General features: G+C 47.3%; 1 protein-coding gene across 1 annotated transcript in view; it reads left to right on the plus strand.

Annotated features, from left to right (window-relative positions):
* FBP2 (fructose-bisphosphatase 2) overlaps positions 455 to 26080 on the plus strand; it is a 29872-nt gene continuing 4246 nt past the window's right edge. Inside the window, 6 exon segments of the mRNA NM_001167632.2 lie at positions 455 to 718; positions 7087 to 7249; positions 10620 to 10712; positions 17458 to 17598; positions 19547 to 19684; positions 25731 to 25850. Of these exon segments, the coding sequence (NP_001161104.2) occupies positions 660 to 718; positions 7087 to 7249; positions 10620 to 10712; positions 17458 to 17598; positions 19547 to 19684; positions 25731 to 25850 (714 nt within the window). The 5' untranslated portion in view covers positions 455 to 659.

Raw genomic sequence — 26080 nt, forward strand, 5'->3', positions numbered from 1 at the left:
AAAGCATCCCTTTCAAACATGTGAGAGAACCCTGGCTAAGAGGTGCCAGGATTGCCACTATTTTGTTATGTGACCTATTCCCCAGATAAGGTATCTGCCAATCTGTGTCTGTGATGAAAGGGAAGGAGGCACCGCAGCGGAGATACAAGAAGAATCCTTTGGAGCCCTTGAATAACAGGGTTTTAGGGACCCTTGTTTTCCGCAGATGAATTTCCCATCTCCTACCTGCTACTAAATGGTTGCTTCTTAGGATCTTTAAAGAAGAAGCTTCATCAAGAAAAAGTAGGTCTGTGGTTCCGGGTTGCCTGTTCTATTTACAGCTTGCTTAAGGGCTCTGGCAGCCTTCAGATGAGCCAGGCCAGAGAGGTTTCCTTGAGGGCTTGCCCAGTTATCTCAACCACGTGGGTGGTGGCACTTCCCCCTTAAAGGTCCTGGCCCAGCTAGGACAGACTCATAATCAGCTCTGATTCAGCGGCGGACGGATCAGTCCTTACAGATAAGGCTTTGCTTCTGCAGGTAGACAAGGACTTGAAGCATTCCCTAGCATCATGGGGGACAGAAGCCCCTTCGAAACAGATATGCTCACCCTGACCCGCTATGTTATGGAAAAGGGCCGGCAGGCCAAAGGCACCGGGGAGCTCACGCAGCTGCTCAACTCCATGCTGACGGCCATCAAAGCCATCTCCTCTGCCGTGCGCAAGGCCGGCCTGGCCAACCTGTGAGTCCCATCCAGGCCGGGGGTGGGGGTGGGGTGGGGGCAGGGCTGCAGGTGTTGGGGCTGGATACCCTCAGGTCAAAAGCTATTAGCCTGTGTGCCCTGGCGGGGGGTGGAGGGGTGGGGTGTTGGAGCGAGTTGCCTTGAAAGATTCTTCCAGGGGTGCGTTGATAAAAGGGACTTTGCCTTGTGTCACGGAAGGAACAGGAGTTCCGTTGTGGCTCAGAGGGAACAAATCCAACTAGTATCCATGAGGATGTGGGTTCGATCCCTGGCCTCGCGCAGTGGATTAAGGATGCGGCATTGCTGTGGCTGTGGTGGAGGCCGGCAGCTACAACTCCGATTTGACCCCGAATGTGGGAACTTCCATATGCCAAAGGTGCAGCCCTAAAAAGAAAAAAAAAAAAAAAAAGAAGAAGAACAAAATACTTGGAGACACGCTATGGAGAAAAATATATATGATTTTTCCAGCTGCCACGTATTGTAATGATAACAAGCTCAGGGCCTTGTTCCACTAAAACCTACCCTGAGTTATGGGGACTTGCGTTTGCATTCTCCCTGGCACAAAGCGACTGCCAGGAGACTTGAGATGGCTCTTTAATGCCTTTGCAGATATGAGCCCTTTATTGTCTTGCCCTTTGCCTACAGTCGTTGGCAGCTAGAAATCATTTACCAAATGACTCCCTGCAACCCAAGCTCCTTCTCCCTTCTTACCATCAAAAGGAGTCTTTTGCTTTTAAAAACAATTTGTTATTTCTTCTCTGGGACTTAATCTCCTCTCCACTTGGTGTGCGGGAACCTGGGAGGTGCAGGGGGCCAAGGAGGAGGGAACTCAGAGCATTTTGAGCTCTTGGTGCTTTATCCAAACCCAGATCGGCAGCCAAGTTCATGCTACGGCTGCTGATCCTCACAGTCAAGGGTCTAGTTTAAGTCTATGATGAAAAGAAGCAAGTCTTGGAGTTCTTGTCATGGCTCAGTAGAAACGAATCTGACTAGCATCCATGAGCACAGAGGTTTGATCCCTGGCATCGCTCAGTGGGTTAAGGATCCGACGTTGCCGTGAGCTGCAGTGTAGGTCGAAGATGCGGCTTGGATCCCACGTTGCTGTGGCTGTGGTGTAGGCTGGCAGCGGTAGCTCCAATTCGACCCCTAGCCTGGGAACCTCCATATGCTGTGGGTGCGGCCCTAAAAAGACAAAAAAAAAAAAAAAAAAAAAAGCAAGTCTTTCTTTGGGGCTTCCATTTTCCTGGTAGCAATTCCAGTTTGAGGTCCTCTCAGAAGTTAGCAGGACCCATTATGATCATCATCATTACAAAATGAAGAAATATCAAAGTCCAATAATTAAAATATTTATTCTTAACAACTTAGGACTTTTAATGGAAAAAAAAGTGATAATTACAGAATTTACCTGTATAAAGTTTTGTGACCCAGTGGTGGAATCCAAATTAAGGGTGATTAGGACTGGATTTTCCTTTGTGCATTGCTATACCTGTATTAGTGTTTGGCAAAATGGCCAACTCTCTTTTTTTTTTTTTTTTTTTGCTTTTTAGGGCTGCACCTGAAGCATATGTTCCCAACTAGGGGTCCAATAGCTGCTGGCCTACACCACAGCCACAGCAACATTGGATCCTTAACCCACTGAGCAAGGCCAGGGATCAAACCTGCATCCTCATGGATACTAGTCGGATTTGTTTTTGCTGAACCACAACGGGGAGTGCTGTCTATTTTTAAGAACCTTCATGAACCTGAGGTATAGCCCTTGCCTCTGTTATGCTCCCACCAGGAGGCGGTGAGCCTTGTGCATGCAGGAGTTTTGATGGACGGCCTGCTGACCTCTCAGTGTCATCCACACCCATGATGGGCTCCTCAATGCAGCAGACTCAGCAGAGCAGGGGCTGGTTTGATGGGCTTGTGTTAACCGCTGTAGAGCTCTGGCTTTGTGGCCTCAGTGTGTCCTGTGGAAGTGGACTCAGGAATTGGAGAATTCAGGTGCTCCAGTGACTTGGTTTTTCATGCCAGGTGATGGAGCCTGTTCCCCCATTTATAAAGCAGACTGAGTATGAATAGTCCCTAACTCGTAGGGCTGTTGTAAAGCTTAGTAAGTCCATGTGATGAATGATGTTTTGACAGTGCCAACCCCATAATAAATGCTCAGTAAATGCACCACTTACTATACATTCAATTTATTTCACATTTAATGTACTTTTAATTGACCATTACCACCATTTCAAGGCCGGATGGGGGAAATTTGCCAGCTAACTAACTGGTGGATGCTGCCAACTGACCACTAGGTGGCAGGCGCAGCCCGTGGAAACAAAAGGTCCGGCTGTCACAGTTTCTTCAAGGTCCTGGGTCTGGCAGTGACCATGCATTCCGCCAATTCAGGTGGCATCCTTCCCTTGGCACCTCTGTACTAGACACCCAAACTATCTGTTGGAGAAGTCCATTGGCTGGAAATTCCTTCTTTCTAATAAGATGTTAAGATTATTTTGAGAGGAACCTGGAATCGCTTCTCAGAGAGCTGAAAGCTTGCATTCTGTCTCCCAGCAATTCTGCTCATGACTTTGGGACTTGCGCCTAAGTCTGCCGCTTTCCCATTCTGTGAGCCTCAAGCCCCTCATTGCTTTGCTTCCTCTTTTTGAGAAGACATTTTTAGGCACATGCTCGATAAATGCAAAACTGATCAGAAATCTCACATTTTTCTTCTTTTTTTCTCTGCTCCCTGCTGTAGAAAAAAGGGAAGCCTAGAAATCCACCCCTGGAAATCCTCTCCCAGCTTTCTAATATCAACATGACAGGACATCCCATTTAAAAATTGTCAATAGAGTTCCCTTTGTTGCTTAGCAGGTTAAGAACCCCACATGAGGGGTGATTCTGTGAGGACTTGGATTCTATACCCGGCCCTGCTCAGTGTGTTAAGGATCCAGCATTGCCATGAGCTGTGGTGTAGGTCACAGATGTGGCTCAGATCCTGCATGGCTGTGGCTGTGGCTGGCAGCTACAGCTCTGACTGGACCCCTAGCTTGGGAACTTCCGTATGCCGTAGGTGTGGCCCTAAAAAGAAAAAGAAAAAAAAAAAGAAAAAGTCAATAAAGTTTTACTGTTAGTAAAAAGAATAAACGATACTGTCTTAAGGGTTATAAAACACTTTTCTGACCATAATCTAACTTGGGGCGGTTGTTAGGCCGCTTAGCTCCAACTAGAGCTCATTGTGAATGAGCTTCCACCTTGTCTGAAAGGAGAGGTATTGGTGATGGGAGGGGGTAGACAGAGCCAGATGCCCAGCACCTGCAGGGAGGATTGAGGGCTTGGATTTGGGTGGGGATGGGGTGGTGTTGAGCCTAAGTCTCAACTCTGCCACCCACAGGCCTAGGGCACCCTAGCTTTTTGTTCTCCAGTAGAAGATGCATCGAGTCCATATTAGGGAGTTCCCATCATAGCTCAGCTATAATGATCCTGACTAGTATCCATTAGGATGCAGGTTTGATCCCTGGCCTCGCTCAGTGGGTTAAGAATCTGGCATTGCCACCAAGTGCCGTGTAGGTTGAAGACATGGTTCAGATCCCACGTTGCTGTGGCTGGGGTGGAAGCTGGCGGCTGCAGCTTTGAAGAGTACCCATGAGGATGTGGGTTCAACCTCTGGCCTGCTCAGGGGGTTAAGGATCCAGCATTGCCGTGAGCTGAGGTGTAAGTCTCAGAAACAGCTCAGATCTGGCGTTGCTGTGGCTGCGGTGTAGACTGACAGCTGCAGGTCCGATTCTACCCCTAGCCTGGAAACTTCCATATGCTGCAGGTGTGGCCCTAAAAAGATAAAAAATAAATTAAAATAAATAAATTGATGGCATTAACAGAGAGGAGAAGAAGGGAATTACTTTCCTTCTATCCATTCTTCATTCTGTCATAAATGTTTTCTAACAGACAGCTATGGCGCTTACAAAGCTTTGGTTGCAAATTATAGAAAACTTGAAGCTAGTTTAAAGAACATGGGAGGTTTTTTGGGGGAGTTTTTTTTTTTTTTCACCTTTTCTAGGGCCGCTCCCGCGGCATATGGAGGTTCCCAGGCTAGGGGTCTAATCAGAGCTGTAGCTGCCGGCCTACACCAGAGCCACAGCAAAGTGGGGTCCGAGCCACGTCTGTGACCTACACCACAGCTCACAGCAACGCTGGATCCTTAACCCACTGAGCAAGGCCAGGAATCGAACCCTCAACCTCATGGTTCATAGTCGGCTTCGTTAACCACTGAGCCACGACAGGAACTCCTAAAGAACATGGGGGTTTATGGTTTATACTGCTCAACAGCCTAGAGGCAGATTTTCAGGCCAAGCTTGATCAAGCAACAAAGTGATGACATTTGGGACCTCGTTTATTTCCATGTCTCTATTCTGCCCTCCATAGTATTTGCTTTATTTTGAGGCTAGTCCCCATGAAGATCCTAAGGTGACTGCCAATGGCTCGTTCTATCACACTTCAGAGTTCAGTGAATGTATATAGAGCAGCTGAACACCGTGGAAACATGTACAGTGAGTCATGGATTCTGCCCTCGGTGAGCAGATAATGGGGCAGGAAGGACATTCCCATGAGCAGATTTAGATTGTGGCTGCTGTGGAAGGGGTGGCAGTGGTGTGCCGGTGTGTGGTGAGAACAGGGAAGCTTCAGGCAGGGGTCAGGAGGGCGAGTGAGGGAAAGCTGTTGGTGGGCAGAGGACGCTCCCATGGGGGAATGGGCATGCTCGAAGGCAGACAGGAGAGAAGCAGCTCGAGGGGTGCTGGGGCCTCGGGACCTCTGCAGCTGTTGGAATGCACAAGGCTTGAGGGGGTGACTGCCATGCATCTCTTGGAGAGAAGAGCCAGGGGCTTAGGGGATAGGGAACCCAGGGGTCCATGTAAGGGAGGGGAGGGGAGGGGTTGCTCCTGGGTTGCAGATGCTGAGACGAGGGTGCGAGGGCCAAGAGGCAACCCCAGGGGGAGCCAGGGCTTCCTTCCTGGGGCCTGGAGCCCTCTGTGGGGAACGTGTCAATTCTGGGAAAGACAAGGATGGTCTGATTTCTTTCTTTCTTTCTTTCTTTCTTTCTTTCTTTCTTTCTTTCTTTCTTTCTTTCTTTCTTTCTTTCTCTCTCTCTTCTTTCTTTCTTTCTCTCTTTCTTTCTTTCTGGCTTTTTAGGGCCACACCCACGGTAATGGAAGTGCCCAGGCTAGGGGACAAATCAGAGCTGTGGCTGCCACGTCTGCAACCTAAACCACAGCTCACGGCAATGCTGGATCCTTAACTCACTAAACAAGGCCAGGGATTGAACCCACATCCTCATGGATACTAATCAGGTTTGTAACCCGCAGAGCCACAAGGGGAACTCCCCGACTGGCATTTTAGATGTGTCTCAAGGATCCCACATAAGAGGGTGGGAGCTGGAGGTCTTTGCACAGCAATCCTCTAAAACACAAGGCCTCAGAGAGACTTCTTACATTGCTTGGAATGGTGGTAGAAGAATCAAATTAAACTATTCCAGGAGTTCCCATTGTGGCACAGTGGGTTAAGAACCTGACAGTGTCTGTGAGAATGCAGTTTTGATCCCTGGCTTCACAGTGGGTTAAGGATCCGGCGTTGCTGTGAGCGGAGTATAGGTTGCAGATGTGGCTCGGATTTGGTGTTGCTGTGGCATAGGCCGGCAGCTACAGTTCGATTCAACCCCTAGCAATTTCCATATGCTGCAGGTGCAGCCCTAAAAAGGAAAAAAACCAAAAAGATGAAAAAACAAAACCAAAAAAAAAACTAGGCCAGGAGTTCCCTGGTGGCTCAGAGAGTTAAGGATCTGGTATTGTCACTACTGTGGTGTGGGTTCAACCTCTGGCCCAGGAACTTCCCTATGCCATGGGCAGGCATGGGAGAAAAAAAAAAAGTTAAGTCTGCCTTCTAAATTTTATTCTTATTCAAGAAACAGCAGAGCAATGTTCAATTCAGCCCAGCAGGCCACTATTTGAGGATAATCAACAAATACTAAAGGTTCCAGGACTGGAAAACCATAGTCCTTGACTTTTGGAGAGTATTAATTATGGCCACGTGTCTGACCTTATGAACCCTGTCCCATCCAGTGCAGGGGTAGGGGTCGGGTGGGGTGGGGGTGGGCAAGGGCTGTGCCTTAGTAAGACTGAATCCTGGTTAGTGTTACCCAGACTACAAGGGACTAGGACAATGTCCCTGACATGTAAAGGGGAGAAACAGCGCTGTGAGTCCGGACACACTCGGCTGTATTTATAATCTGGAGAATCTGGAGCCAAGAAGGGACAAGGGGGACACAGGGCTGTGTGTGGGCGTCAGACCATCTTCACTAGCGTGGGGCTCTTTTCCTGATTTCCTCCAGCCTCTTGTCGTCTTAGGTATGGAATCGCGGGAAGCGTGAACGTGACGGGAGATGAGGTGAAGAAACTGGACGTGTTATCCAATGCTCTGGTGATCAACATGCTCCAGTCCTCCTACAGCACCTGCGTCCTGGTTTCAGAAGAGAACAAAGATGCGATTATCACCGCCAAGGAGAAGAGGGTGCGCGGCGGGGCCGGGCTGAAGTTCCTCTGTTAACCAGTAGAGGCGCAACTGAGTTGGGAAGATCTGGTTGCCCTGCTTTTTTTTTTTTAAGTTTCTGGGATTCAGCCTCTGTTGCTTAATTTTTGTTTGCCGGCGGCAATAGTTTGCATACTTCTTTAGCTGGAAGTCTTATGCTGTCTAGTCTAAAAGACTCCATGATAGGGCAGTGATTCATTCAGGAAATAAGTCAGAGTGAGTTACCGAAACCTCTCCGGCCGGGATTCATCATGTGCTTTCACTTGATGTACTGGGAAGAGGTCCCAACATTTTGGAGGGCTTGGCAATCAAGTCCAATAAAAAGCAGAGTTCCTGGGAAGAGGGGTATTATACAGCCTCTTCATCTCAACCCCTTTTCTACTCCCCACCCCTTCCCAAGGGGCTTTGAGAAATTTCAGCAGAAATTGCTTCATGCCTGACAAACTGTTAGGCTAAAACAGAAAAATCATAAGGATCGTTGCTTTTCCTTTAATACAGTGGAAAATTCGGTTAGTGCAGAGCACGACTGGGGAAGGTCTGTATTCAGGATGGTTTCACAGTTTTTTCTTTCATTTTCTGTTTTGGTTCCTGGGCCAGGGATCAGATCTGAGCTGTGGTTGCCACCTATACCGCAGTGGTGGCAATACCGGATCCTTTAACCACTATGCCGGGCTGGGGATCAAACCTGCTTCCTGGTGCTGCAGAAATGCTGTCATCTCGCTGTGCCACAGCGAGAACTGAGTTTATTTTTTAAAAAAGCTAGTGGCCAAAAAATACAGCCCATATTCAGCTTCAATACAGGATGCACATAAATACCAGGACACTTAAATGCCTTTGTTTTATACAGTGGGTCTTGGGGACAGGATGCCATTTCTTTACGATTAGCTAAAAGGACAGAAAAGTAAAGCCAAGCTAAATTTATTAAGCACTTACTGTATGCTAGGACTGTGCAAAAGCACATTACACTTACTGTCTCACATCATTTAAGCTAACTCACACCTATCATTTTCAGTTTTCAGTTTCCACTGATATGACCCTGGATTAACTCTCCCATCTAACCTCAGTTTTTTTGTTTTTGTTTTTTGTTTTTTTGTCTTTTTAGGGCCACACCCACAGCATATGGAGGTTCCTAGGCTAGGGGTCTAATCAGAGCTACACCACAGCTCCCAGCAACGCCGGATCCTTAGCCCACTGAATGAGGCCAGGGATCGAACCCGCAACCTCATGGTTCCTCGTCGGATGCGTCTCCCCTGCGCCACGATGGGAACTCCCCTAACCTCACATTTTTTTTCCCAGTTGGCCTGAGCTACAGAGGTCTCCACGCTAGTTCTCCAATCCTCTACTCTGGCTCCACACCAGCCCTGGAAGCTTCTCCAGCATATGCTTGATGTTCAGCAAATATGTGTTGAATGAATGCATGCATGAATGAATGGGCTGAACTGGATTATCCACAGGGAGAATGGGGAATTTCCAAGTTTATGGATTCTACTACCCCCTACCCCCACCTCCTGCTGAGCAAGTGAAAGAAAGAAAGAAAGAAGAAAAGGGGAGGAGGAAGGAAGGAGGGAAGGAAAAGAAAGAAAAAAAAGGAGTTCCCATTGTGGCTCAGTGGTTAACCAACCTGACTAGGATCCAAGAGGACGAGGGTTCGGTCCCTGGCCTTGCTCAGTGGGTTAAGGATCCGGTGCTGCCCTGAGCTGTGGTGTAAGTTGCAGATGCAGCTGGGATCCCGAGTAGCTGTGGCTCTGGCGTAGGCCAGTGGCTAGAGCTCCAATTTGACCCCTGGCCTGGGAACCTCCATATGCCACTGGTGTAGTCCCCCCAGAAAGAAAGAAAGGTAGAAAGAAAGCAAGCTCAATTTAAGCTCGGGCATTATTCATTGGAGTAATTGAAAGTCAGGAGTAATTGAAAGTCAGGAGGAAAGCAGTTAAGCTGTGGGAGAAATGACTCCCATTTGACTGGATGTTTTACTACAGTGTTTAATTAGGGAGATGTCAGTCTCTGTCACTAAAGGCTCTCATAGAACCTTGCACATCGGAGGCCTGTAAAAAAGATCTAGTGATTTCTTTCCACTGAATGTTGCTGGCGGCTGCTGGTGACAGCAGCGTGGGCCAGCATGAGGGTCATAGGCATCTCAAGACGCCCACCTGCTCTGTCTCCCAGTTTTCAAGTCAGAAAGGTGAGGGATCGATGCTGCAAAACCCAGAGGGGTATTTTCATTCATATTCATACCTACCAGCTATATATTATATATATTTATTATATTATTTTTTTTTTTTTTTTTTTGTCTTTTTAGGGCTGTACCCACAGCATATGGAAGTTCCCAGGCTAGGGGTCGAATGAGAGCTGTAGCCACCAGCCAACACCACAGCCACAGCAACACCAGATCCAAGCCACGTCTGCAACCCACACCACAGCTCATGGCAATGCCGGATCCATAACCCATTGAGTGAGGCCAAGGACTGAAGCTGTGTCCTCATGGATGCTACTCAGATTCATTTCTGCTGAGTCACCACGGCAACTCCATACCAGTTATCTATTAAGACAGACTCAGGGGCCCTGGGACATTGTTCTGAGATTTTTCTTTCTGGTCAAAATGTGCCACAATGAAAAAAGCCTTCTAGGGAGAGGCTCAGAGAAAATGATCAATAAAACAATAACTGAACTTACAGTGGACATGGGTAGAACTCACCAAAGTTCAAAGTTCATCTTCCGCTTCTCCACCTCTTCCCAGCAAGGAGCCGATTTTTTTTTCTTTTTTCAGAGCCTCACTGTGGCATATGGAAGTTCCCAGGCTAGGGATCCAATCAGAGCTGTAGCTGCCAGCCACAGTCACAGCCACAGACACCAGATCGGAGCTGCCTCTGTGACCTACACCACAGCTCACCACAATGCCGGATCCCCCACCCACTGAGCGAGGCCAGGGATGGCACCCACATCCTCATGGACACGAGTGGGGTTGTTTCTGCTGCACCACAATGGGAACTCCAAGGGGCCGATTTTAGACTCGGTTTCCGACGGCACCCTCAGCAGCTGGGGTCCCTGGGGCTCCAGGAAGGGAGGGAGGGAAGGCAGGGCCAGAGCAGGTGGAAGGAGAGCTATTATGGGTGGGCGGGACCACCATCACCCCATGTGGGCATCAACTAATCCATTCCTGGGTGGGAGGGCTCCGAGCTGAGCAATTCATATGTGCTCACACACCCGTCCTCTCAAGTAATTGCGTTTTTGGGTAAGGATACCCTTTGTGCTGCAGCAATGTTGATGTGGTGTTATCTGCCACACACAGCCACTTACATAGGGAGTGTGGCTCGGAGGCTGCCCTGATCAGGTGTTCTGCCCTCTGTGCTTGTAGGGGAAATATGTGGTCTGCTTTGACCCGCTGGATGGATCCTCCAACATCGACTGCCTGGCTTCCATTGGGACCATCTTCGCCATCTACAGGAAGGTGAGTCTGTCCTTTAATGCTTCCTTCTTCAGCTCACCCCAAGTCTGGAGTTCTAACCTCTGTCCTCCCACGAACCAGACTCCAGGGCAGGCAAGCCCTGAACGTGGCTCTGCGGCAGGCTTCTCTGCGAAGATAAAAATGGGTGATTTTTCTCCTCAGCCCTCTTCTCGGCATCCGTGGGAAGGCAGAGTGAGAGGATAGATCAGGTCTTGTTTTGCAAATCTGGATGCAGCACAAATGCCAGACGGGGTAGTAGGTTCCAGGCAGCATCTGAAAGCCCCTCTGTTCCTTCCTTAGGTGTCTCAAATCTTACAGCATTCATTTTCCATTGCTTCTGTAACAATTCACCACACATTTAAAGGCTGAAAACAACACCCATTCAGTATCTCTCAGTTCTTGGGTTGGAAGTTCGGCTGGAACGGCTGAACCTCTGCTCGGATCTTGAAAGGCCAAAATCTGCATGTCAGTCGGCCTGGTCTGCCACCGAGAAGACCATTTAGGTCGTTGGCAAAATTCAGTGAATTGGGAGTTCCTGTTGTGGCTCAGCAGAAACTAATGCGATTCGTATCCATGAAAATGCGGGTTCGATCCTTGGCCTTGCTCCGTGGGTTAAGGATTCAGCATTGCCGTGAGCTGTGGTGTCGGTCACAGACACAGCTTGAATCTGGCATTGCTGTGCCTGTGGTGTAGGCCGGCAGCTGCAGCTCCGATTCAACCCCTAGCCTGGGAACTTCCATATGCCGCACCTTCGGCCCTAAAAAGCAAAAAAATTAAAATAAAAATAATTAAAAAAAAAAATTCAGTGAATTCGTCACCACAGTAAGCATAGTTCACATTCATCCCCTCACATTACAATTTTTTCTTGTGATGAGAACTTTTAAGATCTACTCTCACAGACTCACACACACTCTCAAACATACAGTCTTGTTAACTGCAGTCGCCATGCTGTACATGATTTTATTTTATTTTATTTTTATTTATTTATTTTATTTTTTGCCATTTCTTGGGCCACTCCTGCAGCATATGGAGGTTCCCAGGCTAGGAGTCTAATTGGAGCTGTAGCCGCCGGCTGACGCCAGAGCCACAGCAACGCAGGATCCAAACCGAGTCTGCGACCTGCACCACAGCTCACGGCAACGCCGGATCTTAATCCACTGAGCGAGGCCAGGGATCGAACCCACAACCTCATGGTTCCTAGTTGGATTCGTTAACCACTGAGCCATGACGGGAACACCGCTGTACATGATCTTAATCGTTTTGTAACTGGAAGTCTGTACCTTTGACCACCTCCACTCATGTCACCTACCCCCACCCCCTGCTTCTGGCAATCACCAATTTGTTCTTTGTATCTAGGAGGTGGTTTTGTTCATTTGTTTGTTTTCAGAGTCCACATATAAGTGAGACCATATAATATTTGTCTTTCCCTGACTTACGTGACTTAGCATAATGCCCTCAAAGTCTATTCACATTGTCACAAATGGTAGGATTTCTTTCTTTTTCATGGCTGGATTCTATGTATGTATACACTGATATAGTTCATTTCATATCCTTCAAGTACATGCCCAGAAGTGTAATTTCTGGGTCTTCTGTAGCTCTGTTTTTAACTTTTTGAAGACCCTCCATACTGCTTTCCATAGTGGCTGCACCAATTTACCTTCCCACAAGCTGGGCACCAGGGCTCCCTTTTCTCCACATCCTCACCAACACTTGCTATCTCTTGTCTTTTTGATGCAGATGTTTTGACAGGTGTGAGATGATATCTCATGGTTGTGTTTTTTTTTTTCTTTTTAGGGTCACACTGTGGCATATGGACGTTCCCAGGCTAGGGGTTAAATCAGAGCTGCAGCCGCAGGTTTACACCACAGCCACAACACCGGATCTAGCTGCTTTCGAGGAGTGTCCTCGACCTACACCACAGCTTATAGCCATGTCAGATCCTTAACCCACTGAGCAAGGCCAGGGATCGAACCCACATCCTCGACACTATGTCAGGTTCTTAACGTGCTGAGCTACGAGAGCTCCTCTCATGGGGCTTTGGATGCATTTGTGGAAGAAGATGAACTCCACGTCCTACTCTTCCGCCACGTGATCCGATCCCTTGTGTGGTTTGGATTTGCATTTCCCTGATGACTGGTGGTGTCGAACACCTTTCATGGACCTATTGGCCCTTTTATGCCTTCTTTGGAAAACCATCTCTTCAGTTTCTCTGCTCATTTTAAAATCAGATGGCTTGGGGGTTTTGCTATTGAGTTGTGTGAGTTGTTCATATATTTTGGATACTGGTCCCTTATTCTATGTATGACTGACAAATATTTTTTGTTTTCTCATTTTGTTGATAAAAGACCAACTGATTTAAAAACAGAGTTCCCTCGTGGCTCAATAGGTTAAGGATCTGGCACTATCACTGCTGTGGCTCTGATTACTGCAGGGACGTAGGTTTGATCCCTGGCCTGGGCACTTCCTCATGCCTTGGATGTGGTCAAAAAATAAATAAATAAACCACAACAACAACAAAAAAGGGAGCTCCTGCCATGGTGCAGTGGTTAAGAATCTGACTTCAGTGGCTTGGGAAGCTGCAGAGGTGCACGTTCAATCCCGGGCCCAGTGAAGGGGTAAGTGATCCAGCATTGCCACAGCTGCAGCTTAGGATTCAGTCTCTGGCCCAGGATCTTCCATATGCCTCAGGTGAGCTGGAGATCTGGGAGGCAGCTTCTGTGAGGGCTTAGAATTCTGGCTGTGGGTGACATCGCCAAGACACATGGAGAAGGAGAAAAGAAGAGATTCATTAGTCAAGACTGTTACAAATGGCAGGGAAGGAAACCCCTTCAGAAAACCCCAAGGCAGGGATATGGCCAGGCCAGAGGGAGTCTGGACCAGAGAAGGGTCAGGCCAGGAGATGTTTTCCTTTCAAACCTCTCATCTTGGAGTTCCCGTCGTGGCTCAGTGGTTAACAAATCCGACTAGGAACCATGAGGTAGCAGGTTCGATCCCTGCCTTGCTCAGTGGGTTAAGGATCCAGCATGGCCATGAGCTGTGGTCATAGATGCCCCTCAGATCCCGTGTGGCTGTGGCTGTGGAGTAGGCTGGCAGCTGTAGCTCTCATTCGACCCCTAGCCTGGGAACCACCATATGCCGAGGGTGTGGCCCTAAAAAATAAAAATAAATAGCACCCTTATGGATGCTTGTCGGATTCGCTAACCACTGAGCCACCATGGGAACTCCATGTTGTGTCCCTTTCTGATCTCTGTCCCTTGTCCCTTCTCTTTCAAATGAGGATTATAGAACCTCTCCATTGTTTCAGTAACGTGAAAGTGCCCTAGGGGAGCAAAATTTGCCACCCCACAAGGGTTTCTGTGGCCTGAGGATGAATTTAGGCTGGTTGTTTTTAAGGTCCCAGAGACTCATGCGTAACCTTTGATGTCCCCTCTCATTGCCTAAAGGAATGTAGGTAGAGGACCTGTTCCAGGAAGGCGTCGGTCACCAGAGATAAGGTGTGGACAGGGAAGAGCATAGCAAAGTCCTTTCTGTATCCCACTGTCTCTGCTTGGCCTATCAGATATTTGTTTTGTTTTGTTTCGTTTCTTTATTATTATTATTATTATTATTTTTGTCTTTTCAGGTCCACACCCACAGCATATGGGGGTTCCCAGGCTAGGGTCTAATTGGACTGGTAGCCACCAATCTGTGCCACAGCCACAGCAATGCCAGATCCGGGCCATATCTGCGACCTACACCACAGCTCATGGCAATGCCGGATCCTTAACCCACTGAGTGAGGCCAGGGATCGAACCTGCGTCCTCATGGACGCTAGTCAGATTCATTTCCACAGAACCACATTGGGAATTCCTGTTTCTTGTTTTGTTTTGTTTTTTCCAGCAGAACTTTGTTTACCAAACTGTGGCTGTTCCATCTCCATGTGAATTGCCTTCCTCCCCCTTGAGGTCCCAACGGTGTCTTTTGTCTTTAGCTGAAGACGGTATTTAAGATGAGGGCTTCACTCATTTCAGCAGTTACTCAGTTGTCCTGGGTCTCTCTCTTGTGTACATGTTATTCAACTTTTGTTTTTCCTCCTGCTAATCTGTCTCATGTGAATCTAATTTTTAGAGGAGCTGGAAGAACCTAGAGGGCTGAGGAAAATGTCTTCCTCCCTGACAGTACTTTGAAAGACATAAAGTCCCATATAGGGAGTTCCCGTCGTGGCGCAGCGGAAACAAATCCGACTAGGAACCATGAGGTTGTGGGTTCGACCCCTGGCCTCGCTCCTAGTGAGTTAAAGATCCGGTGTTGCCATGCGCTGTGGTGTAGGTCACAGACGTGGCTCGGATCCTGTGTTGCTGTGGCTCTGGTGTAGGCTGGCAGCTGTAGCTCCGATTGGACCCCGAGCCTGGGAACCTCCATACACCACGGGCGCAGCCCTAAAAAAATAAAATAAAAATAAATTAAAAGAGTAAAGCCCCATATAAGTACAATTTGCTATTTTACTTTTACAAGTTTTTTTTTTTTTTTTTTTTTTTCCCAGGAGAGTTCATTAGCATTATGGGCAGCCTTCCAATGTGTGTATAATCTTTGAGCCGAATAGCATTCTGTTTCCTATGAACATAATCACCAAGTGTGTCTTCATACTTTTAAAGGTAGCTCTTTCATCTTTATCACTTTCCAATACTTTGGAATTTTCTGCTCAGCAGGAAATCTCTCTGTAGGGTTTCTAGATCTGTCTTTTAGCCAAAAACCCATTGGCGTCTGGAGAGAACAGAGCTTCTAATTGAATGTTGTCAAAGGTGGCTGTGCTAGAAGATAGAGAGGGAATTGAATGATGGAAACAGTGAGGCCAACATTTTTTAATTTAACCTTTATACAGCAAACATCACAATCTTTGGGTGTGGTGGACTTTGGGAAACGTGTTTGGAGCCTCAACTTGCTCCTATATCACATTGATTTGCCCGAGTCTGTGAAACTGAAGCTGTCTGAATCTTTTAATTTGAAAATAGTTGATGGAAGGACAGTCGAATGGGTTAAGAAGATGGGGTACATATAGACAATGGAATACTACTCAGCCATAAAAAAGAATGAAATAATGTCATTTGGCAGCAACGTGATGGAACTAGAGAGTCTCATACAAAGTGAAGTAAGTCAGAAGGAGAAAGACAAATACCAAATGATATCACTTATATGTGGAATCTAAAATATGGCACAAATGAACCTATCTGCAGAATAGAAACAAACTCACGGACACAGAGAACAGACTTATGGTTGTCAGAGGGAAGGGGGAGGGAGTGGGATGGACTGGGAGTCTGGACTGGGAGTAGATGCAAACTATCACATGGAGAGTGGATAAGCAATGAGGTCCTGCTGTACAGCATGGGGAACTATATCCAATCACTTCTGATAAAACATGATGGAAGATATTTGCCGTGAGCTGTGGTGTAGGTCGCAGACGCACCTCGGATCCTGCGTTGCTGTGGCTGTGGTGTAGGCTGGCGGCTACCGCTCTGATTCGACCCCTAGCCTGGGAACCTCCATGGGTTGCGGGTGCGGCCCTAAAAAGACAAAAAGGCCAAAAAAAAAAAAAAAAAAAAAAAAAAAAAGAGAGAGATACCAGGAAAAGTAGGTTCTGAAATGAGTCTCAGCTGTAGCTCCTTCAAGAACATTTGCTGTTCCTCCCTCAGCATGCCCGCTTTGCCCCGTCTCTCTGAATTCCTATTCACATCAGCACTGTCAGTGCTGGTAGCCAGTGAGAAAGGCTTCCTCAAGGAAATGTCCAGAATTGTGGACTCGGGGGTGGGGACAGGCAGGGGCAAGGCCTTCAAGGGGCAGCACATGGATGGTGACGAGCTTGGTCTCAGCTGCCTGCATGACTCCAGCTCCTCTGGACATTGAGTGAGTTATCCAGTCACTCAGGCTCTGCATTCTTTTTGTTGTGTGTGTGTGTGTGTGTGTATTTATTTATTCCTTGTTTGGTTTTGGCTGTGCCCGAGGCATGCGGAAGTTCCTGGGCCAGGGATGGGAACTCTTGCCACAGCAGTGGCAATGCCAGATCCTTAACCCACTGAGCCACCAGGGAACTCCAGGCTGAGTTCCTCATCTGAACGACGGAGATAATGAAGACGTCAACCCCTGAGTTGTTGCATATGTAGTGAGATACTGCCCCAAATCAGAGCTCAGTGACCTTGGCTGTTATCATGGTAAAGGAATGTGGTTTATGGTTAATTTTTTCTTTTTTTCTTTTTTTTGTAACCGTGCCTGCAGCATATGGAAGTTCTCAGGCTAGGAGTCAAATCAGAGCTGCATTTGCCGGCCTATGCCACAGCCATAGCAACGGCAGATCCAAGCCACATCTGCAACCTATACACAGCTCATGGCAACACTGGACCCTTACTTAACCCACTGAGTGAGGCCAGGATCAAACCTGTGTCTTCAAGAACATTTAACCTGCTTAACCCGCTGAGCCACAACGGGAGCTCTGGCTTATGATTATTAAGAGGGGCTGTGGTTTGAGCACCTTGGGGTGCTGTTCTTAGCAGGATGCAGACAAATATGTTCAAAAACCAGGGAGAAATCCAAGAATGGCCTTTGCCAGGGCTCAGCTAGAACCCTTCACTAGCATGGCACCTGGTAGCCGCCAGATCCTGCAGCTTGTAAGAGCCACGTCCCCTTCAGTGATTAAATAGATCTGAAGTGCAGGCCTCTAGCAGAGGGTTCTTTCCAGAGACAGTAACCCCCCATGTTTCTCCTTTTCCTTCTGCAGACCTCAGAGGATGAGCCTTCTGAGAAAGATGCCCTGCAGCCCGGTCGCAACATCGTGGCCGCAGGCTACGCGCTCTACGGAAGTGCGACCCTAGTGGCTCTTTCCACTGGACAAGGCGTGGACCTCTTCATGCTTGACCCAGTAGGTGTCCAGTAGGGCAGCAGCAGCACTTGGGACTCCATGGGCCTCTGTGCTTTAATTCCTGTCCCCTGGGATCATTTCCTGGTCATTCCTCACTGCTTTGGGGGCCAGAGGGTCTGGTTTGGGGGGCCAATAGCATCATCTAAAAACATTAAGGACCTCTGTCCAAGTGAAGGCATTTGAGGGCTTCTGCAGGGTCAGGTGAATCAACTCAGGTCCTGTTCTTAAGGAATTTATCATCAAGAAATGCATTCAACCTCCTTGGTGTATGGAAATGCAATGATTTAAAAATCTCAATGCTGCCAATTTCCAGACAGAAACATAGATTCTTTGGAGTCGCAACATACAAGAGATTTTTCTTTTTCTTTTTGTTCTTTTTGCTTTTTAGGGCTGCATCCACAGCCTATGGAAGTTCCCAGGCCAGAGGTTGAATTGGAACTGCAGCTGCCAGCCTACACCACAGCTACAGCAATGCAGGATCCGAGGCACATCTGTGACGTACACCGCAGCTCACGGCAACGCCAGATTGCTGACCTACTGAATGAGGCCAGGGATCGAACCCAAATCCTCGTGGATACTAGTTGGATTTGTTTCCACCAAGCCAAGACAGAAACTCTGAGAATTTTCAATGATGATGAATCATCATTGAAATCGATGCTGTCTCACATGGTGACCATCAGCTTCCCGTGACCATTGACCATTCGCCATGTACTTAGTGTGGCTGAGAACCTGGGTTTTTAACTTTTATTTCATTTTAATTAACTTAAATAGCCACAGGTGACTATGGTTATCCTACTGGACCCATTTGGAAGGCTTCCCCAAATATCCATGCTCTTCCCAATGAGAGGAAGGACTGGTAGAAAACAGTTTTTCTGAGATTCTGCATGATTCTCCACACTTTCCACAATGAGAAAATGCTCAGTAGCAGAAGGAGAAGAAGCACAGCTTCTGGGCAGATGAAAAATATGATAACACAAGGGCGATGGAGGGAAGAAATAATTGGATAAGGACGTAAGAGTCCAAAAACAAAGGCTGAGCCGTCATGGCAAATGTACATTAAAAATGCTCATGGAGAAGTTCCCGTCGTGGCGCAGTGGTTAATGATTCCGACTAGGAACCATGAGGTTGCGGGTTTGGTCCCTGGCCTTGCTCATTGGGTTAAGGATCCGGCGTTGCCGTGAGCTGTGGTGTAGGTTGCAGACGCGGCTCGGATCCTGCGTTGCTATGGCTCTGGCGAAGGCCGGTGGCTACAGCTCTGATTCGACCCCTAGCCTGGGAACCCCCATATGCCGCGGGAGTGGCCCAAGAAATAGCAAAAAGACAGAAAAAAAAAAAAAATGCTCATGGAAGAGTTCCCACAGTGATGCAGTGGGTTAGAATCTGACTACAGGAGTTCCTGCTGTGGCTCAGCAGTATTGAGCTCAGCTAGTATCCATGAGGACACTGGTTCCATCCCTGGCTCTGCTCAGTGGGTTAAGAATCTGGCATTGCCGTGAACTGTGGTATAGGTCAACAGATGTGGCTTGGATCTGTTGTTGCTGTGGCTGTGGTGTAGGCCGAAAGCTATGGCTCCCATTCAATCCCTAGCTTGGGAACTTCCATATGCCACACATGTGCCCCTAAAATGCAAAAAAAAAAAAAGGCAACTGGGTTCTTTACAAATGAATACCCTGAATATAATGAAAGTTGCAAAGGAAATGTTCCCTCTTTTTCCTTTGAATTATTTTATCTCTTGTTATATTACTGCTGAGCTGCCCATGCAGGGCCTATGTTGCCACTGTTCTGTGTATAACAGACCTCATGCCAACATGACTAGGCAGCTCCAGAAGGACCTGACAAACCCCTGGGCTCTTCCAGTAGGTCCACATCTTCCCCTGTGACCCGATTGTTGGGGTGTGTGCTGCCAGCTTCTGTTTCGTTGCATCTCTCCTCTTCTTGGTGTGGCTAGGCTCTTGGTGAATTTGTTCTGGTGGAAAAAGATGTCAAGATTAAAAAGAAAGGAAAGATTTACAGTCTCAATGAGGGCTACGCCAAGTATTTTGACGCTGCCACCACGGAATATGTGCAGAAGAAGAAATTTCCTGAGGTGAGTGAAGAAAGCCTGTCTCAGTGGGAGGGCCGTGGGGGCCTGTGTGGGGGCCTGGTTGAAAGAGGTTGGTGCCCCTGTTTATGGCTCTGGCCCGCAGGAGAATGGTGGACTCTGACTTCTTCATAAGCAATCAATAGCTTTCCTAGCTAAAGTTTACCTACTGGAGATAGTAACCCCCAGTGGTGTTTTTCCAGGAGAAATTGTTCATGAAGAAGGCAGAGACCAGTTTTTCAAAACCCGGAGTTTCAAGCCAGAGGTTCTCTTCTGTCTTCTGTTTTTTCCTGAGCCACCTCCTGTGTGGATTCTAGTCACTCGATTGTATTTAGATGGACTAGTTAGGTTTGAAGGGCCCGTTCGTATACTCTAACATCAGACCTGGTGTTGACTGCAAGTTTCAGGAAGGTCTTTGGCTGTCAACGTGATCGCCAAGAAGTCCTGGACTTCAAGTGGCTATTAAGACAGCCCAAACAATTTGGTAAGTCTATCGGCCATGGAAAGCGCTTTTTTTTTTTTTTTTTTTTTTTAATGGCTGTACCTGCAGCATATGAAAGAAAGTTCCCAGGCTAGGGGTCGAATCAGAGCTACAGCTGCTGGCCTAGGCCACAGCCACAGCAATGCCAGATCCTCATCCGGGACCTACACTGCAGCTCATGACAACGATGGATCCTTAACCCACTGAATGAAGCCAGGGATTGAGCCTGCGTCCTCATGGATGCTAGTCTAATTCTTAACGCACTGAATCACAATGGGAACTCTGTAGTCAGCTTTAAAAAATGTGTAGTATGTTGTGATTTCTTCTTCCATTTAAAATAAATGTTTCCTTTTGCACTTTAAACAAGGAAACAAATAGATCATTCTCTTTTGAGAAAGGAGTCCCCTGATTCTCCCACGTGAGCAGGCAGTACTTCTCCCTTTACCCACTTTCTCACAGGATCTTTGTGTTCTGGCTGCCTGTCTCCTACCCACTGCATCCCCAGGAGATGGGAGGTGGTGCGGGCCCTTCTTTCCCCTTGGCCATTGTGGAAAGAGCAGTCGTTCTTTGCTGTCTCTGGCCCCTGCCTGTAGCAGCTTCTTTTTGTGTGTGTGTGTGTGTGTGTGTCTTTTTGCCTTTTCTAGAGCTGTTCCCACGGCATATGGAGGTTTCCAGGCTAGGGGTCCAATCAGAGCTGGAGCCGCCAGCCTACACCAGAACCATAGCACCCGGGATCCGAGCCGCATCTGCAACCTACACCACAGCTCACGGCAACGCAGGATCCTTAACCCACGGAGCAACACCAGGGATCGAACTCGCAACCTCATGGTTCCTAGCTGGATTCGTTAACCACTGTGCCATGATGGGAACTCCCTGTAGCAGCTTCTCTTATCCCTGACTGTGTTCTTCTTGGTCATGATAATTGCAGCTGGTGTAGAATGTGTCAGGCACTGTTTCAAGTGCTTTTCATGTACTAACTCATTCAGTTCTCCAACAGACTATAAGTATTAATACTATGATTCCCATTTTGCGTATGAGGAAATTAAGGCCCCAGACAGTCACGTGATAATACAGAGTCCAAGCTCTTACTGTTCACCATGTTACTGGATGCAACTCCATGTATCCAGTGCACAGTGAGGCCAAACAATATGGAAACATCAGAGTTTGGAGCAGAGAAAGGCTTATGACAGGGCCATGCAAGGAGATGGGGAGCCCATGCCACCCTCTCCACAAAGCCCTGAACTCCCTGAAGGCTTTCAGCAAAGCCTTTTAAAAGGCAGGGTGAGGGAGGGGCATGGTTAGTTGATGCAAATTTCTGGGTGCAGAATCCTTGTTCTTATAGCAGTCCACATACGTCAGATCTGGATGTAAACCTGTAACATCCAGGTCCTGTAAACTTCCAACAAAACAAATGTTATTCTCTGTTCTGCAACTTTTTAATCTAAAAATGTAATACTCTTAAAGGTCATAGCCTTAAGAATAGGCTAAATGGGCTATCCTGTGTATTTCAAGCTATAGGCAGCATCCTTTTGCCAAAGGTGTAGAGCCAGGATGACTGAGCCCCAGTGACAGAGAATAAAGGTTAATGTAAGGTTAAAATAAAGGGAACAGATCTAATATGGATTTGTTCAGATTTGGTTTTCCCTATGACAACTGCACGACAGGCCGGTAAATTGGGAGACAAGTTGCTGGGGCAAGGAGTACCAACTTCATTCAGAAAACCAGCAGACTGAGAAGATGGTGGACTAATGTTCCAAAGAATCCTTGTACCTGAGTTAGAATTCAGGCTTCTTTTATACTAAAAAGGGGAGGCAGAGTGGTTGGTTGTTGCAAACTTCTTGGTTTTGGAATCCTTGGTACTCGCAGCAGTCTGTGAAGGTCAGGTCAGGATGCTCCTTTAAACCTTCACTGAGACAAATATTATTCTGTCCACTGCAACTTTTTATCTCTATATGAATGGAAAAATATTATACCTTTAAAGGTCAGAGCCTTGAGAATGGGCTATCCTCTATCTTTCAGGCTAAAGGCCACATTCTTAACTTGTAGCAAAAGCAATAGAATACAAAAGTTAAAGAAACAGATCCAACATGGAGTCAGATTTGTTCTTCTCTATTACAGTAACTCGTCTACTTATGATAGAGCCAGGATTAAAATTTAGACCTTCTGTTGTGCAACAGATCTCTAGAATTTTTTTCATATTGCAAAACTGAAATTCTACATCTATTGAACAACTCCCCATTTCTCCCTCCCCCCCACCCCTCATAACCACATTCTACTTTGTGTTTTTCTATGTTTGACTAGCTTAGATATCTCATATAAGTGGAATCATCTAGTATTTGTCTTTTTGTGACTGGCTTGTTTTATTCAGAATTATGTCCTCGAGGTTCATCCATGTTGTAGAAGTAATAGAATTTTTTCTTCTTTTTTTTTTTTTTTTTTTTTTGGTCTTTTTTAGGGTGGCACCGGAGGCATATGGAAGTTCCTAGGCTAAGGATTGAATTGGAGGTACAGCTGCCAGTCTGTACCACAGCCAAATCAACACCAGATCCTAGCCACATCTGCAACCTACACCACAGCTCACAGCAACATCAGATCCTTAACCCACTGAACAAGGCCAGGGATCAAGCCCACATCCTCATGGATACTAGTCAGGTTCGTTACCCCTGAGCCACAGCAGGAACTCCAGAATTTTCTTCTTTTGAAAGTCTGAATAAAATTCCACTGTGTGTATATACCACATTTTTTTTTTTTTTTTTGTCTTTTTGCCATTTTTGGGGCTGCTCCCATGGCATATGGAGGTTCCCAGGCTAGGGGTCGAATTGGAGCTGTAGCCACTGGCGTACGCCAGAGCCACAGCAATGCCAGATCCAAGCCGCGTCAGCGACCTATACTGCAGCTCACGGCAACACTGGATCCTTAACCCACTAAGCAAGGCCAGGGATCTAACCCTCAACCTCATGGCTCCTGGTCGGATTCGTTAACAACTGAGCCACGATGGGAACTCCCATACCACATTTTCTTTATCCATCTGTCAAAAGACAGATTGCTTCCACTTCTTGGCTACAGTGAACATGGATGTGCAGATATCTCTTTGAGATTCTGTTTCCAGTTCTTTTGGATAAATAGCCAGAAGTGAGAAGGATGTTTCCATTTTTAAAAAGTTTTTCTGGCGTTCCCTTGTGTTGCAGTGGATTAAGGATCTGGTGTTGTCACGGTGCAGCTCGGATTGCTGACCTGGGAACTTACACATGCCATGGGCACAGCCAAAGAAAGAGATTTTTTTCTGTCTTTTGAGTCCTTCTTTAACCCTCTTTGCTCCATCGTCTGCCCTTTATAGCCCTCTTTTATTTAAGCATTGGGAAATCCAGTGGTTACATTTCTACCTTGTTACTTGACCTCTCTCTCCATGGCATTTAGGGCTGTTTGTCACTTTGTTCATGAAACTCTGTCTTCTTGGGCTACCATCTGATTTTCTGCTCACCTTCCTAACCATCTTCTTAGCCTCTGCTTTTTTTTTTTTTTTTGGTCTTTTTGCCATTTCTTGGGCCGCTCCTGCGGCATATGGAGGTTCCCAGACTAGGGATCGAATCAGAGCTGTAGCTGCCGGCCTATGCCAGAGCCACAGCAACGAGCAATCCAAGCCATGTCTTTGACCTACACCACAGCTCACGGCAACGCCGGATCCTTAACCCACTGAGCGAGGCCAGGGATCAAACCCACAACCTCATGGTTCCTAGTCGGATTCATTAGCCACTGAGCCACAACGGGAACTCCTCTTCTTAGCTCTTTTACTGGCTCCCACCCCTCTGCTTGCCCTTCAGTCATAGAGCAGTTCAGGATTCTATTCCAAACAAGCCTTTTGGCTCATCCCCTGCACCCACCCAGGTGACTTCATCCAGTCTCATCTGATGGGATTCATTTCTGTCTGCTCCTCAGGCACCTAGAACGCCACACAGTCAACTCTGATCCTGCTATCCCCCTCACCCCACCTGCGCTAAGCTGACACCCCATCAAGCTGCTCCTCCCTAGTTTTTCTTCAAATGACCCCTATTGCTTCTATCGTCATATTCTTAACCAACAAGGCTCAGGGAGGGAGGCCAGTGACCCATGTCTATCGGGCAACCGGTGTTAGCAACTCTGTTACCTAAATGACTCTCAGCGGGTCCATTTTCTTCATCCCTATGGCCATTGGTTGAATTCAGACCTCTGTGAGAAGTCTCTCTCTCTCTCTCTTCTTTGTCTTTTTAGGGTTGCACTCCTGGCATATGGATATTCCCAGGTCAGGTATCAAATCGGAGCTGTAGCTGCCAGCCACGCTGGATGCTTAACCCACTGAGCAAGGCCAGGGATCAAACCTGCAACCTCGTGGTTCCTAGTCAGATTTGATAACCACTGAGCCACGACGGGAACTCCCCTAAAATCAGTGTATTTCATTGTGGCTAATGCCACACGAAACGTTGGATACCTGCCCTGAGAAATGTCAGTGTTTCTTGCACTGTCAGAGGATTATTAGATTAGACCAAGAAAGCTCAAGACGGGTCACTAAATGCAGACAAAGCAAACCTGCCCAAAGGAGCCCTTTAATCAGAGAGTCGTGCCTTACCTGATGTGCCCTACTTTGAAGCACATCACGAGCTTCGACTTATTTCCCTCTGAACAAATATTCTTTTCATTACATGATGAATGAAATTGAGGTTCACAAGTAAGTTATTTTTTTCTTTGAATGATTTCATGAGCTGTTTGGAGTAATTTTGCCAGCAGATAAACAGTGCTTACACTAAGTGCACAGGTCGTCATGATTCAAGGAGGTCTGGTTTTCACAAAGCTGAACAGTAGGGGCCAAGAAGGAGATTCAGGAGCTGCCAGACCTTGGTGTTCATCTACACTTCCTTTCTCTTTCTTTTTTTTATATAACCCACAAGCTAATGGTTCTTAGCTTTTTTGGGGGGCACATTCACGACATATGAAAGTTCCCAGGCTAGGGGTTGAGTCGGAGCTACAACTGCCAGCCTACACCACAGCCACAACAACACCTTATCCAAGCAACATCTGCAATCTACACCACAGCTCACAGTAATGCCAGATCCTTAACCCACTGAGCGAGGCCAAGGATCGAACCCGCAACCTATGGTTCCTAGGTGGATTCGTTTCCGCTCCTATGCTTCCTTTCTCTTTTTTTCTCCCTCTGTCTCTCTCATTCTCTTAGTCTTTGTTTCTCTCTTCCTTTCTTACTTTCTTTCTTCCTTCCTCCCTGCCTCTCTCTTCTCTCTCTCTTCTTCTTTCTTTCCTCCATTCTTTCTTTTCCTTTCTTTCTGTTAGCTTCTCTCTTAGGACACAATATTGCCTCTCATTTTAAGGCGTCCTGCCTTTAATGAGTCCATCACTAGTTGAGGCTTGGGGGCTCCTCATGAATGGACTGCTCAATTACATAATGCTTTCAATTCCTAAACTAGCGGCTGGAGGAAAGAGGCCCTGGAATGTGCAGGACCCCCAGCTGGACATGTGACCCAAAGTGGGTGCTAGCCAGTTGCTAACTCCCTGTGCCCTGTCTCCTCCTTCTCTGTCTTCCAGGACGGCAGTGCTCCCTATGGGGCCAGGTACGTGGGCTCCATGGTGGCTGATGTACATCGCACCCTAGTCTATGGAGGGATCTTCCTGTACCCGGCGAACCAGAAAAGTCCCAAGGGCAAGGTAACTCTCCTTTGTCCCCTGGCTGAATCCACTCAGTGAGCCAGTCAGAGTTCCCTTCCTCATAACAAAGTCTCTTTTGGCTGCTGCCCAGTCCTTGGCATGTCTGTCTGCAAGGGAGCAGGTGGAAGAGAAATTCCCACTCATGAATTTTGAGGTAGAAAGTCTGGAGAAGGAGATGGCTAAAGCTGTCATTCAGTCACTGAATCATAGGTAAGCAGACAAGTCAAAAC

The sequence above is a fragment of the Sus scrofa genome, chromosome 10 (genome assembly GCF_000003025.6).
Source record: "Sus scrofa isolate TJ Tabasco breed Duroc chromosome 10, Sscrofa11.1, whole genome shotgun sequence".
Classification (NCBI taxonomy): domain Eukaryota; kingdom Metazoa; phylum Chordata; class Mammalia; order Artiodactyla; family Suidae; genus Sus; species Sus scrofa.